General features: G+C 43.4%; 1 protein-coding gene across 23 annotated transcripts in view; it reads right to left on the reverse strand.

Moving 5' to 3' along the window:
* LOC135091145 (uncharacterized) overlaps positions 1-15,000 on the reverse strand; it is a 56,046-nt gene that overhangs the window by 1,275 nt on the left and 39,771 nt on the right. For 3 of the 23 annotated variants that reach the window (XR_010262369.1, XR_010262372.1, XR_010262371.1), the window contains exons 2-19: positions 13,888-13,976; positions 12,551-12,631; positions 12,056-12,188; positions 10,636-10,853; positions 10,063-10,143; positions 9,754-9,877; positions 9,060-9,192; positions 7,664-7,881; positions 7,076-7,156; positions 6,581-6,713; positions 4,608-5,420; positions 4,303-4,426; positions 3,605-3,737; positions 2,215-2,427; positions 1,706-1,786; positions 1,401-1,524; positions 610-718; positions 1-404 (exon numbers count right to left, since the gene is read on the reverse strand). The exon at positions 1-404 is cut by the window's left edge and continues 1,275 nt beyond it. Coding sequence is in view for 8 of the 23 variants with exons in the window: in XM_063988608.1 (XP_063844678.1) it covers positions 10,843-10,853; positions 12,056-12,188; positions 13,888-13,976 (233 nt within the window). In the remaining 15 variants the exon portion in view is untranslated. Of the gene's footprint in view, positions 405-609; positions 719-1,400; positions 1,525-1,705; positions 1,787-2,214; positions 2,428-3,604; positions 3,738-4,302; positions 4,427-4,607; positions 5,421-6,580; positions 6,714-7,075; positions 7,157-7,663; positions 7,882-9,059; positions 9,193-9,753; positions 9,878-10,062; positions 10,854-12,055; positions 12,189-12,550; positions 12,632-13,887; positions 13,977-14,208; positions 14,229-15,000 lie in introns of those variants that run through there. The other 20 variants (XR_010262375.1, XR_010262377.1, XM_063988607.1 and 17 more) reach the window with 14 other exon arrangements.

The raw sequence follows: 15,000 nt of genomic DNA on the forward strand, positions 1-15,000 counted from the left end.
AACCATACACTGATACTTGTCCCCTCATACAGTGATAAGTTTACCCATACACAATGGACACAGATGGAACTTTTGGAGGCTAGAGTGCTCCAGCTGACTGGTGGACTCCATTTCATTGAGGAGGTCCAGGATTCTTTGCACAGTTGGGCTTTTGGTGGCAGTGGAAGCGGTGGTAGTGGCAGCAGTAACAGTTTTGGTCTTTCTATGGGCAAGTTCTGTAGGATTCATATTCTCCTCATGAGGGACGTCACTGTCAAGGGTCAACAGAGCATCAATTCCCTCCTCAGGCAAAGAATGATGGATGCAATTTTCTGTTTCTTGTTGTTGCTCCACCTTTTCAGAGTGCTTGAGGTGCTCATCAGCCACCTTTCCACTGCTGGTGTGCGTCTCACACACACTGGTTCCTGTTCCACATCAAGACTGTTAGCAGATGCCACTTGTATTTCATCTACTTAGTACATTACATCATTACATAAGTTACTGGTGTTATCTGATATTAAAGTGTTAATGAGCAACATGCCACAGAAATCTGTTTAATTCAAGAAAATGATGAAGATAATAATAATGTTTTGTTGCACTTCATAAGGTGGCTCAGTTTTTACTACTCACCAACTCTGCTAATGACAGCAACTGTTCTCTTAAGGACGCTGCTTATCTTCCCGAGCTGCTCAAGGTCACGATCTGCTTCCTTTTCCTGCACCAGCTTTGATATCAAATCCTGCAGGAAACAACTGTGTTAATTCACATTTTGAATAAATCTAATAGATGAAATTTCACTTACAACACCTTATGTGTCTGGTGACTCATGGAGGACAGATACATCACCTGAGAGTGAATGGTCAGTGAAGAAGTTGACCCTTGATCCTGGCTAATCACATTAAGTACATTAAACACTCCTGTTAACTAATAAATGAGGGATAGATTTCTCTGGAAGGTTACATTACACTACTTCCCTGGCATTTGAAAACATTTTGCTCTAAATGAACTCATATGGAAGCTTTCCTGCAACATTAAATCTCAGCTAGATGCCAGATGGTGTAGCCTCCATCACAGAGCAAGGTAATGATATGAAGGCTTAGTACTTTGGTCAACACCTGAATAAGAACCATTTGAGATGCAGCAGAGATCACTAAACTGCCAGCAATTGAATAAGAAGTGTGTGAGATGCAGCAGAAATCACTAATCTGCCATGACATGAATAAGACAAATAGACAGTAGAAAGCCAGACCAGCAGAAGGAATAATCTATCTCTGTTCCTCTTGCACACACAGACTAACACTTTCATCCTTTCTACTTTATAATCACACAATCTCTCTCTCTCTCTCTCTCTCTCTCCTCTCTCTCTCTCTCTCTCTCTCTCTCAATATCACCCTGTCATGCCTCTCCCCTCTCTGCCTTACCTGTGATCCTTCTGGTGACTGTGTGGGCGGGCGGCCTGCCTGACGCTGCACTTGGCAAACCAGCTGTTTTCCAGCACCACCACCATCTCACTGATGTGTACCAGCTGGTCGGGCACCATCACACCTGGAAGCAAGTCAGTGAGTCAGTAGGTGTTTCTGTACACAAAGCTGTCAGGTAGATAGACTTAATGAGTTGAGAGGTAATAAATAAATAAATAAATAAATAAACAAACAAAAGGATAAAACCATAAATTAGGGCAGCGTTCCGATGTGTGACAAGGGCACCAGCAGTATGTGGTAATTACCTGCAGGTCAATGGCAGCCTGCAGTCATCACCGCTAATCCTTCCTGCATTTCTGAGGCTTGGCCGACTCAAATTCCACCTTCTGAAATGATTGGGTTAGGTTACCTTAGGCTGTGTCTGTAGTAAGGGACCACATCTGCACATGAGGTCTGATCACTGCCAGATATAACTAATATTTCTTCAACACTTTCATGAACAGCAGTGAAAGAGAAAACATTAAGAGGAGGAGGAGGAGGAGGAGGAGGAGGAGGAGGAGGAATAAGACATACAAGGAAACAGGAATAATAGAAGGAAGACAAGGAGGAGGAGGAGGAGGAGGAGGAGCTGCTCATAGGACTGTGTAGATACAAATGAAAGGAAGAATAAGGCTGTGGCTGTGGATGACTTCATTTAGTTTGGCAAGCTAGATTAAGACCAGCAGTGTGGAGGATACAAAACAAACAAACACTCACACACACACACACACACACACACACACACACACACACACACACACACACACACCCTAACCTGTATATACAAAGACAGTGGGCAGGCTTCACACACTGCCTTTAACAATCAGCATCTCTCTCTCTCCTGGAAGTTAAATTTATCAAAAAACTCAAAGAAATCTTGGTAGAGACTTCAGTGAATCTGTGCTCCTGATGGTGGTGGTGGTGGTGGTGGCAGTGGTGATGGTGGTGGTACTTGGAACACTGGCTCTCTTGTCCCCTCATCCACATTCTGAGAGAGAGAGATAGAGATGGTTAGATTAGGTAGGTACTTAGTGACATAGATTGAGATAGAGACATAGATAAATGGTTAAACAGAAAGTTAAATAGACTGAGAGATAGATGGTTAGATTAGGTAAACAGATAGACATTGAGACAAGCAGAGATAGGCCTAGTTAGGTTAGGTCCAGCAGATACTTAGATAAATGGGTAAACTGAGAGATTAATAGATAAAATAACAGACAGATAAATAAGCAGAGCCTGCAAAACTATCACTAATATTATGAAAAAAACCCTTGAACACCCTAAGGCCGGGCGCACACTGAGACGCAGGCAACACAGGCGACACAGCACAGAGCAGGGCAGAAAACTGCATCTCACCGGTTTAAACCTAAGCACGCATATTGACACGCAGGACAGCACAGCACAGATGCAGACCTGTGCCGGCCAGCGCGACGCAGTCGTTCGAACGCAGATTCCTGTGCCACGTGCGGCGCAGCTTGATAGCAACTTGCTCTTTAGTACTCACAATGTCGTCCACAGAGCAACTCATAGAGGCTGTTCGCCATCAAAGAGTGCTGTATGACACTAGTCATCCTGATTATATGAGAGGAACTTATAAGAACGAGTTATGGGCAAATTCTCCATGTGTTTTCCTCTTCTCCAAGTATTCACTCCTCCACACTGACCTCTTTGCTCTACAAATGTCATATAATAACATTACTTTCTCCAACTCGTTTTCTGAGTCGGAATCGGAACTAAGGTTTCCAAAGTCATTTTTGGCAACAGCCATGATCAACACTACCGCACAGGACGACAGCCTGCTTCTCAATGTGCGCACCACGCCTGTGCTGCGCTGTGCTGCCATGCCCTGCCCTGCCCTGTGCTGCCCTGCTCTGTGCTGCCCTGCGTCTCAATGTGCGCCTTGCCTAACAATTAAAAAATCATTAAAATACCAGAAATGAGGCAATTAGGCATTCAACAAACAAATTCTTCTATCTGTCTATGTCTAAACTTTGTAAAAATTTAAAAAATGACTTTAAATGTGTGTGGCCAGCTGTAGTAGTAGTAGTAGTAGTAGTAGTAGTAGTAGTAGTAGTAGTAGTAGTAGTAGTAGTAGTAGTAGTAGTAGTAGTCTTTCCACTAGGGGTTGAGAGAGCTATTAAGTGAAAGATAGGTGTCTGACTTACCTGATGTCACCTGGAGGGCTATTAAGGGCAGGAACACAGGAGGGCAGGTGTTCACAAGGCAGGTCAACACCACCAGTGTGAGGGGAAGTGTTTGGTGAGCCATACTGATGCTGCATTTGATTCCTGTGATGACCTGGGGGTGGGAAGCAGGTGGGAGGGGTGAGTGAGTGAGTGAAATCTGTCACTGTATACACACTGGGTATACAGTGAAGGTAGGACTCACTCATTGATGAATAACTGTGTGACTGAGTGACTGACTGACTGAATGACTGAGTGACATATCATATCCAAGATTGAAACTGTTATTGTCACACATAAAGGGAAGATTGAAGTTTAAACATGCAAAGTAACTGTATTTAACATTGGCTGACATAGTGGAATAATACATTAGTGGAGAAAAATAGTGGATTCAGCAGGAGGAATAATATAAATAGACCAGACCAGCAGGAATAATATAAATATAGACAGTTGACCAGACAAATAGACAGTAGAAAGCCAGACCAGCAGAAGGAATAATCTATCTCTGTTCCTCTTGCACACACAGACTAACACCTTCATCCTTTCTACTTTATAATCACACAATCTCTCTCTCTCTCTCTCTCTCTCTCTCTCTCTCTCTCTCTCTCTCTCTCTCTCTCTCTCTCTCTCTCTCTCTCTCTCAATATCACCCTGTCATGCCTCTCCCCTCTCTGCCTTACCTGTGATCCTTCTGGTGACTGTGTGGGCGGGCAGCCTGCCTGGCGCTGCACTTGGCAAACCAGCTGTTTTCCAGCACCACCACCATCTCACTGATGTGTACCAGCTGGTCGGGCACCATCACACCTGGAAGCAAGTCAGTGAGTCAGTAGGTGTTTCTGTACACAAAGCTGTCAGGTAGATAGACTTAATGAGTTGAGAGGTAATAAATAAATAAATAAATAAATAAACAAACAAAAGGATAAAACCATAAATTAGGGCAGCGTTCTGATGTGTGACAAGGGCACCAGCAGTATGTGGTAATTACCTGCGGGTCGATGGCAGCCTGCAGTCATCACCGCTAATCCTTCCTGCATTTCTGAGGCTTGGCCGACTCAAATTCCACCTTCTGAAATGATTGGGTTAGGTTACCTTAGGCTGTGTCTGTAGTAAGGGACCACATCTGTACATGAGGTCTGATCACTGCCAGATATAACTAATATTTCTTCAACACTTTCATGAACAGCAGTGAAAGAGAAAACATTAAGAGGAGGAGGAGGAGGAGGAGGAGGAGGAGGAGGAATAAGACATACAAGGAAACAGGAATAATAGAAGGAAGACAAGGAGGAGGAGGAGGAGGAGGAGGAGGAGGAGGAGGAGGAGGAGGAGGAGGAGGAGGAGGAGGAGGAGGAGGAGGAGGAGGAGGAGGAGGAGGAGGAGGAGGAGGAGGAGGAGGAGCTGCTCATAGGACTGTGTAGATACAAATGAAAGGAAGAATAAGGCTGTGGCTGTGGATGACTTCATTTAGTTTGGCAAGCTAGATTAAGACAAGCAGTGTGGAGGATACAAAACAAACAAACACTCACACACACACACACACACACACACACACACACACACACACACACACACACACACACACCCTAACCTGTATATACAAAGACAGTGGGCAGGCTTCACACACTGCCTTTAACAATCAGCATCTCTCTCTCTCCTGGAAGTTAAATTTATCAAAAAACTCAAAGAAATCTTGGTAGAGACTTCAGTGAATCTGTGCTCCTGATGGTGGTGGTGGTGGTGGTGGCAGTGGTGATGGTGGTGGTACTTGGAACACTGGCTCTCTTGTCCCCTCATCCACATTCTGAGAGAGAGAGATAGAGATGGTTAGATTAGGTAGGTACTTAGTTACATAGATTGAGATAGAGACATAGATAAATGGTTAAACAGAAAGTTAAATAGACTGAGAGATAGATGGTTAGATTAGGTAAACAGATAGACATTGAGACAAGCAGAGATAGGCCTAGTTAGGTTAGGTCCAGCAGATACTTAGATAAATGGGTAAACTGAGAGATTAATAGATAAAATAACAGACAGATAAATAAGCAGAGCCTGCAAAACTATCACTAATATTATGAAAAAAACCCTTGAACACCCTAAGGCCGGGCGCACACTGAGACGCAGGCAACACAGGCGACACAGCACAGAGCAGGGCAGAAAACTGCATCTCACTGGTTTAAACCTAAGCACGCATATTGACACGCAGGACAGCACAGCACAGATGCAGACCTGTGCCGGCCAGCGCGACGCAGTCGTTCGAACGCAGTTTCCTGTGCCACGTGCGGCGCAGCTTGATAGCAACTTGCTCTTTAGTACTCACAATGTCGTCCACAGAGCAACTCATAGAGGCTGTTCGCCATCAAAGAGTGCTGTATGACACTAGTCATCCTGATTATATGAGAGGAACTTATAAGAACGAGTTATGGGCAAATTCTCCATGTGTTTTCCTCTTCTCCAAGTATTCACTCCTCCACACTGACCTCTTTGCTCTACAAATGTCATATAATAACATTACTTTCTCCAACTCGTTTTCTGAGTCGGAATCGGAACTAAGGTTTCCAAAGTCATTTTTGGCAACAGCCATGATCAACACTACCGCACAGGACGACAGCCTGCTTCTCAATGTGCGCACCACGCCTGTGCTGCGCTGTGCTGCCCTGCCCTGCCCTGTGCTGCCCTGCGTCTCAATGTGCGCCTTGCCTAACAATTAAAAAATCATTAAAATACCAGAAATGAGGCAATTAGGCATTCAACAAACAAATTCTTCTATCTGTCTATGTCTAAACTTTGTAAAAATTTAAAAAATGACTTTAAATGTGTGTGGCCAGCTGTAGTAGTAGTAGTAGTAGTAGTAGTAGTAGTAGTAGTAGTAGTAGTAGTAGTAGTAGTAGTAGTAGTAGTAGTAGTAGCCTTTCCACTAGGGGTTGAGAGACCTATTAAGTGAAAGATAGGTGTCTGACTTACCTGATGTCACCTGGAGGGCTATTAAGGGCAGGAACACAGGAGGGCAGGTGTTCACAAGGCAGGTCAACACCACCAGTGTGAGGGGAAGTGTTTGGTGAGCCATACTGATGCTGCATTTGATTCCTGTGATGACCTGGGGGTGGGAAGCAGGTGGGAGGGGTGAGTGAGTGAGTGAAATCTGTCACTGTATACACACTGGGTATACAGTGAAGGTAGGACTCACTCATTGATGAATAACTGTGTGACTGAGTGACTGACTGACTGAATGACTGAGTGACATATCATATCCAAGATTGAAACTGTTATTGTCACACATAAAGGGAAGATTGAAGTTTAAACATGCAAAGTAACTGTATTTAACATTGGCTGACATAGTGGAATAATACATTAGTGGAGAAAAATAGTGGATTCAGCAGGAGGAATAATATAAATAGACCAGACCAGCAGGAATAATATAAATATAGACAGTTGACCAGACAAATAGACAGTAATTACCTGCGGGTCGATGGCAGCCTGCAGTCATCACCGCTAATCCTTCCTGCATTTCTGAGGCTTGGCCGACTCAAATTCCACCTTCTGAAATGATTGGGTTAGGTTACCTTAGGCTGTGTCTGTAGTAAGGGACCACATCTGTACATGAGGTCTGATCACTGCCAGATATAACTAATATTTCTTCAACACTTTCATGAACAGCAGTGAAAGAGAAAACATTAAGAGGAGGAGGAGGAGGAGGAGGAGGAGGAGGAATAAGACATACAAGGAAACAGGAATAATAGAAGGAAGACAAGGAGGAGGAGGAGGAGGAGGAGGAGGAGGAGGAGGAGGAGGAGGAGGAGGAGGAGGAGGAGGAGGAGGAGGAGGAGGAGGAGGAGGAGGAGGAGGAGGAGGAGGAGCTGCTCATAGGACTGTGTAGATACAAATGAAAGGAAGAATAAGGCTGTGGCTGTGGATGACTTCATTTAGTTTGGCAAGCTAGATTAAGACAAGCAGTGTGGAGGATACAAAACAAACAAACACTCACACACACACACACACACACACACACACACACACACACACACACACACACACACACACCCTAACCTGTATATACAAAGACAGTGGGCAGGCTTCACACACTGCCTTTAACAATCATCTCTCTGTCTCTCTCTCTCCTGGAAGTTAAATTTATCAAAAAACTCAAAGAAATCTTGGTAGAGACTTCAGTGAATCTGTGCTCCTGATGGTGGTGGTGGTGGTGGTGGCAGTGGTGATGGTGGTGGTACTTGGAACACTGGCTCTCTTGTCCCCTCATCCACATTCTGAGAGAGAGAGATAGAGATGGTTAGATTAGGTAGGTACTTAGTCACATAGATTGAGATAGAGACATAGATAAATGGTTAAACAGAAAGTTAAATAGACTGAGAGATAGATGGTTAGATTAGGTAAACAGATAGACATTGAGACAAGCAGAGATAGGCCTAGTTAGGTTAGGTCCAGCAGATACTTAGATAAATGGGTAAACTGAGAGATTAATAGATAAAATAACAGACAGATAAATAAGCAGAGCCTGCAAAACTATCACTAATATTATGAAAAAAACCCTTGAACACCCTAAGGCCGGGCGCACACTGAGACGCAGGCAACACAGGCGACACAGCACAGAGCAGGGCAGAAAACTGCATCTCACCGGTTTAAACCTAAGCACGCATATTGACACGCAGGACAGCACAGCACAGATGCAGACCTGTGCCGGCCAGCGCGACGCAGTCGTTCGAACGCAGATTCCTGTGCCACGTGCGGCGCAGCTTGATAACAACTTGCTCTTTAGTACTCACAATGTCGTCCACAGAGCAACTCATAGAGGCTGTTCGCCATCAAAGAGTGCTGTATGACACTAGTCATCCTGATTATATGAGAGGAACTTATAAGAACGAGTTATGGGCAAATTCTCCATGTGTTTTCCTCTTCTCCAAGTATTCACTCCTCCACACTGACCTCTTTGCTCTACAAATGTCATATAATAACATTACTTTCTCCAACTCGTTTTCTGAGTCGGAATCGGAACTAAGGTTTCCAAAGTCATTTTTGGCAACAGCCATGATCAACACTACCGCACAGGACGACAGCCTGCTTCTCAATGTGCGCACCACGCCTGTGCTGCGCTGTGCTGCCCTGCCCTGCCCTGCACTGCCCTGCCCTGTGCTGCCCTGCTCTGTGCTGCCCTGCGTCTCAATGTGCGCCTTGCCTAACAATTAAAAAATCATTAAAATACCAGAAATGAGGCAATTAGGCATTCAACAAACAAATTCTTCTATCTGTCTATGTCTAAACTTTGTAAAAATTTAAAAAATGACTTTAAATGTGTGTGGCCAGCTGTAGTAGTAGTAGTAGTAGTAGTAGTAGTAGTAGTAGTAGTAGTAGTAGTAGTAGTAGTAGTAGTAGTCTTTCCACTAGGGGTTGAGAGAGCTATTAAGTGAAAGATAGGTGTCTGACTTACCTGATGTCACCTGGAGGGCTATTAAGGGCAGGAACACAGGAGGGCAGGTGTTCACAAGGCAGGTCAACACCACCAGTGTGAGGGGAAGTGTTTGGTGAGCCATACTGATGCTGCATTTGATTCCTGTGATGACCTGGGGGTGGGAAGCAGGTGGGAGGGGTGAGTGAGTGAGTGAAATCTGTCACTGTATACACACTGGGTATACAGTGAAGGTAGGACTCACTCATTGATGAATAACTGTGTGACTGAGTGACTGACTGACTGAATGACTGAGTGACATATCATATCCAAGATTGAAACTGTTATTGTCACACATAAAGGGAAGATTGAAGTTTAAACATGCAAAGTAACTGTATTTAACATTGGCTGACATAGTGGAATAATACATTAGTGGAGAAAAATAGTGGATTCAGCAGGAGGAATAATATAAATAGACCAGACCAGCAGGAATAATATAAATATAGACGGTTGACCAGACAAATAGACAGTAGAAAGCCAGACCAGCAGAAGGAATAATCTATCTCTGTTCCTCTTGCACACACAGACTAACACCTTCATCCTTTCTACTTTATAATCACACAATCTCTCTCTCTCTCTCTCTCTCTCTCTCTCTCTCTCTCTCTCTCTCTCTCTCTCTCTCTCTCTCTCTCTCTCTCAATATCACCCTGTCATGCCTCTCCCCTCTCTGCCTTACCTGTGATCCTTCTGGTGACTGTGTGGGCGGGCAGCCTGCCTGGCGCTGCACTTGGCAAACCAGCTGTTTTCCAGCACCACCACCATCTCACTGATGTGTACCAGCTGGTCGGGCACCATCACACCTGGAAGCAAGTCAGTGAGTCAGTAGGTGTTTCTGTACACAAAGCTGTCAGGTAGATAGACTTAATGAGTTGAGAGGTAATAAATAAATAAATAAATAAATAAATAAACAAACAAAAGGATAAAACCATAAATTAGGGCAGCATTCCGATGTGTGACAAGGGCACCAGCAGTATGTGGTAATTACCTGCGGGTCGATGGCAGCCTGCAGTCATCACCGCTAATCCTTCCTGCATTTCTGAGGCTTGGCCGACTCAAATTCCACCTTCTGAAATGATTGGGTTAGGTTACCTTAGGCTGTGTCTGTAGTAAGGGACCACATCTGTACATGAGGTCTGATCACTGCCAGATATAACTAATATTTCTTCAACACTTTCATGAACAGCAGTGAAAGAGAAAACATTAAGAGGAGGAGGAGGAGGAGGAGGAGGAGGAGGAATAAGACATACAAGGAAACAGGAATAATAGAAGGAAGACAAGGAGGAGGAGGAGAAGGAGGAGGAGGAGGAGGAGGAGGAGGAGGAGGAGGAGGAGGAGGAGGAGGAGGAGGAGGAGGAGGAGGAGGAGGAGCTGCTCATAGGACTGTGTAGATACAAATGAAAGGAAGAATAAGGCTGTGGCTGTGGATGACTTCATTTAGTTTGGCAAGCTAGATTAAGACAAGCAGTGTGGAGGATACAAAACAAACAAACACTCACACACACACACACACACACACACACACACACACACACACACACACACACACACACACCCTAACCTGTATATACAAAGACAGTGGGCAGGCTTCACACACTGCCTTTAACAATCATCTCTCTGTCTCTCTCTCTCCTGGAAGTTAAATTTATCAAAAAACTCAAAGAAATCTTGGTAGAGACTTCAGTGAATCTGTGCTCCTGATGGTGGTGGTGGTGGTGGTGGCAGTGGTGATGGTGGTGGTACTTGGAACACTGGCTCTCTTGTCCCCTCATCCACATTCTGAGAGAGAGAGATAGAGATGGTTAGATTAGGTAGGTACTTAGTCACATAGATTGAGATAGAGACATAGATAAATGGTTAAACAGAAAGTTAAATAGACTGAGAGATAGATGGTTAGATTAGGTAAACAGATAGACATTGAGACAAGCAGAGATAGGCCTAGTTAGGTTAGGTCCAGCAGATACTTAGATAAATGGGTAAACTGAGAGATTAATAGATAAAATAACAGACAGATAAATAAGCAGAGCCTGCAAAACTATCACTAATATTATGAAAAAAACCCTTGAACACCCTAAGGCCGGGCGCACACTGAGACGCAGGCAACACAGGCGACACAGCACAGAGCAGGGCAGAAAACTGCATCTCACTGGTTTAAACCTAAGCACGCATATTGACATGCAGGACAGCACAGCACAGATGCAGACCTGTGCCGGCCAGCGCGACGCAGTCGTTCGAACGCAGTTTCCTGTGCCACGTGCGGCGCAGCTTGATAGCAACTTGCTCTTCAGTACTCACAATGTCGTCCACAGAGCAACTCATAGAGGCTGTTCGCCATCAAAGAGTGCTGTATGACACTAGTCATCCTGATTATATGAGAGGAACTTATAAGAACGAGTTATGGGCAAATTCTCCATGTGTTTTCCTCTTCTCCAAGTATTCACTCCTCCACACTGACCTCTTTGCTCTACAAATGTCATATAATAACGTTACTTTCTCCAACTCGTTTTCTGAGTCGGAATCGGAACTAAGGTTTCCAAAGACATTTTTGGCAACAGCCATGATCAACACTACCGCACAGGACGACAGCCTGCTTCTCAATGTGCACACCACGCCTGTGCTGCGCTGTGCTGCCCTGCCCTGCCCTGCACTGCCCTGCCCTGTGCTGCCCTGCTCTGTGCTGCCCTGCGTCTCAATGTGCGCCTTGCCTAACAATTAAAAAATCATTAAAATACCAGAAATGAGGCAATTAGGCATTCAACAAACAAATTTTTCTATCTGTCTATGTCTAAACTTTGTAAAAATTTAAAAAATTACTTTAAATGTGTGTGGCCAGCTGTAGTAGTAGTAGTAGTAGTAGTAGTAGTAGTAGTAGTAGTAGTAGTAGTAGTAGTAGTAGTAGTAGTAGTAGTAGTAGTAGTAGTAGTAGCCTTTCCACTAGGGGTTGAGAGACCTATTAAGTGAAAGATAGGTGTCTGACTTACCTGATGTCACCTGGAGGGCTATTAAGGGCAGGAACACAGGAGGGCAGGTGTTCACAAGGCAGGTCAACACCACCAGTGTGAGGGGAAGTGTTTGGTGAGCCATACTGATGCTGCATTTGATTCCTGTGATGACCTGGGGGTGGGAAGCAGGTGGGAGGGGTGAGTGAGTGAGTGAAATCTGTCACTGTATACACACTGGGTATACAGTGAAGGTAGGACTCACTCATTGATGAATAACTGTGTGACTGAGTGACTGACTGACTGAATGACTGAGTGACATATCATATCCAAGATTGAAACTGTTATTGTCACACATAAAGGGAAGATTGAAGTTTAAACATGCAAAGTAACTGTATTTAACATTGGCTGACATAGTGGAATAATACATTAGTGGAGAAAAATAGTGGATTCAGCAGGAGGAATAATATAAATAGACCAGACCAGCAGGAATAATATAAATATAGACAGTTGACCAGACAAATAGACAGTAATTACCTGCGGGTCGATGGCAGCCTGCAGTCATCACCACTAATCCTTCCTGCATTTCTGAAGCTTGGCCGACTCAAATTCTACCTTCTGAAATGATTGGGTTAGGTTACCTTAGGCTGTGTCTGTAGTAAGGGACCACACCTGTACATGAGGTCTGATCACTGCCAGATATAAATAATATTTCTTCAACACTTTCATGAACAGCAGTGAAAGAGAAAACATTAAGAGGAGGAGGAGGAGGAGGAGGAGGAGGAATAAGATATACAAGGAAACAGGAATAATAGAAGGAAGACAAGGAGGAGGAGGAGGAGGAGGAGGAGGAGGAGGAGGAGGAGGAGGAGGAGGAGGAGCTGCTCATAGGACTGTGTAGATACAAATGAAAGGAAGAATAAGGCTGTGGCTGTGGATGACTTCATTTAGTTTGGCAAGCTAGATTAAGACCAGCAGTGTGGAGGATACAAAACAAACAAACACTCACACACACACACACACACACACACACACACACACACACACCACACACACACACACACACACACACACACACACACACACACCCTAACCTGTATATACAAAGACAGTGGGCAGGCTTCACACACTGCCTTTAACAATCAGCATCTCTCTCTCTCCTGGAGAGAGAGAGATCTGAATACATATGAAGGATCTGAATACATATGAGAGGGCATCAAATGTCAGGTTAAATCCTTCACTTCATATACAGAGCTTAAACCCATTTATTTATCTTTTTTTTTTTTCAATGCCTGCCCAAACTGAGATGCATCTTATAACCCCATATGTCTTATAAACTGTCAAATACAGTATTTTCTATTTTACAGTATTTTATCTTGTTCCAACAGGAAAATACTAATTTTACAGTATTTTATCTTCTTCCAACTGGAAAATACTAATTTTTTTGTCATTTTATATGCTAATGATGAAGTGCTTCAATGGCTGTCCTTCATCAATATCCTATGGTCACCTCCTCTCTCCAAACTAACCAACAAGAACTCATGCACTATACTTGGTTTGTGTAGTAACAAGAATTGTGGGAGCTGATCACAACACACTATGACCACTGACTACTTAAATGTGTATTCATTCACATAAACTATACTATATCTTAATTAATTGACTATCCATGCACAAAAACATAAAAAATAAATAAACAAATAAGTAAATAAACAGAAAAAGATTACTATGTTATGCAACTCCATGGTTTCATATAAATTTCCCAGAGTAAAAGCAAGCATGACACACTCAGTATAATAGCATGTATTTTACACTTACTACTTCCAAACTGCCCCCAACATGTGCATGGGAAAGGCCACACCTGGCATGCTCACCTGACAACACAGTAGGAGCCAATGTACCCAAAAGCATTGACTGTCAGGAAACAAACTGATGTTAAGTAGTTCTTCAAGAAGGGCAACACCTGAAAAGGGAACATAAGCATGGGTGTGCTGTCAATCCTCCTGTCTAAGTACTAACTTGTGCAAGCAATCTATTGAGGTGTTGAAACAACTCCCACAGGAAGCATATGAAAAACAAATACACAGGCACCAGATCACAAGACAATACTATTCAGTTAACAATGAAGTATGTATGCTGTAAATTTCTTATGTACGTTAAACTGCAGATATCCAGACTGAGAATGCCTCAAGTACCTTGTGATAAATAAAGCTCAACACATCATCAAATAAGTCACCAGCATCAAGGCAGTTTTTTGTTCAAGCAAGTCAGTTCTTAGAATCCCACAAAAGCAACTGTCAAGATCTGCAGATACACTTAAACTATCAGATGCATCAATGGTGATGCAGCAAAACCAGTCTCATCACATAAAAAATATAAAAAAATCAAAGATGTATGTTGGAGTCATCATAGATATCACAGAGAGGATATCATCTCAAGTAGAGCAGTGTCACATCATCTTAATCCTTATCACAGGCAAAATAGTTGATAAGATATTTCATGAGCTCAGTGATAAACACTATACTCAGTAATCTGATAATGAAACTGTAACATGTTCTTTAAAGAGGAAAAGAATGCTTATTAAAAACAATCCAAAAAAATATATTGGCTCCTGACAGACGCTATGGTCCCAATACCTAAAACGAGAGAGAGAGAGAGAGAGAGAGAGAGAGAGAGAGAGAGAGAGAGAGAGAGAGAGAGAGAGAGAGAGAGAGAGAGAGAGAGAGAGAGAGAGAGAGAGAGAGAGAGAGAGAGAGAGATGACAGGCAACAAATTCATCCAAGTAGACATGGCAAAAACTGTAGATTTTTCCTACTTAATAAGCTTCATGGGCAGACAAATTCATCAGCATGGTCAGTTAAAGGATAAGTAAATCTTTGCACTGACATAAATCTGCAATGTTGTTTCTGTAAGGCTGAGCTGTACATTACCAGTTTACTTTCTACCCTCATGAGAATTGGTTCACATTCTCTCACGTTCTCAGGATC

Source organism: Scylla paramamosain, chromosome 36, assembly GCF_035594125.1.
Source record: "Scylla paramamosain isolate STU-SP2022 chromosome 36, ASM3559412v1, whole genome shotgun sequence".
Classification (NCBI taxonomy): Eukaryota; Metazoa; Arthropoda; class Malacostraca; order Decapoda; family Portunidae; genus Scylla; species Scylla paramamosain.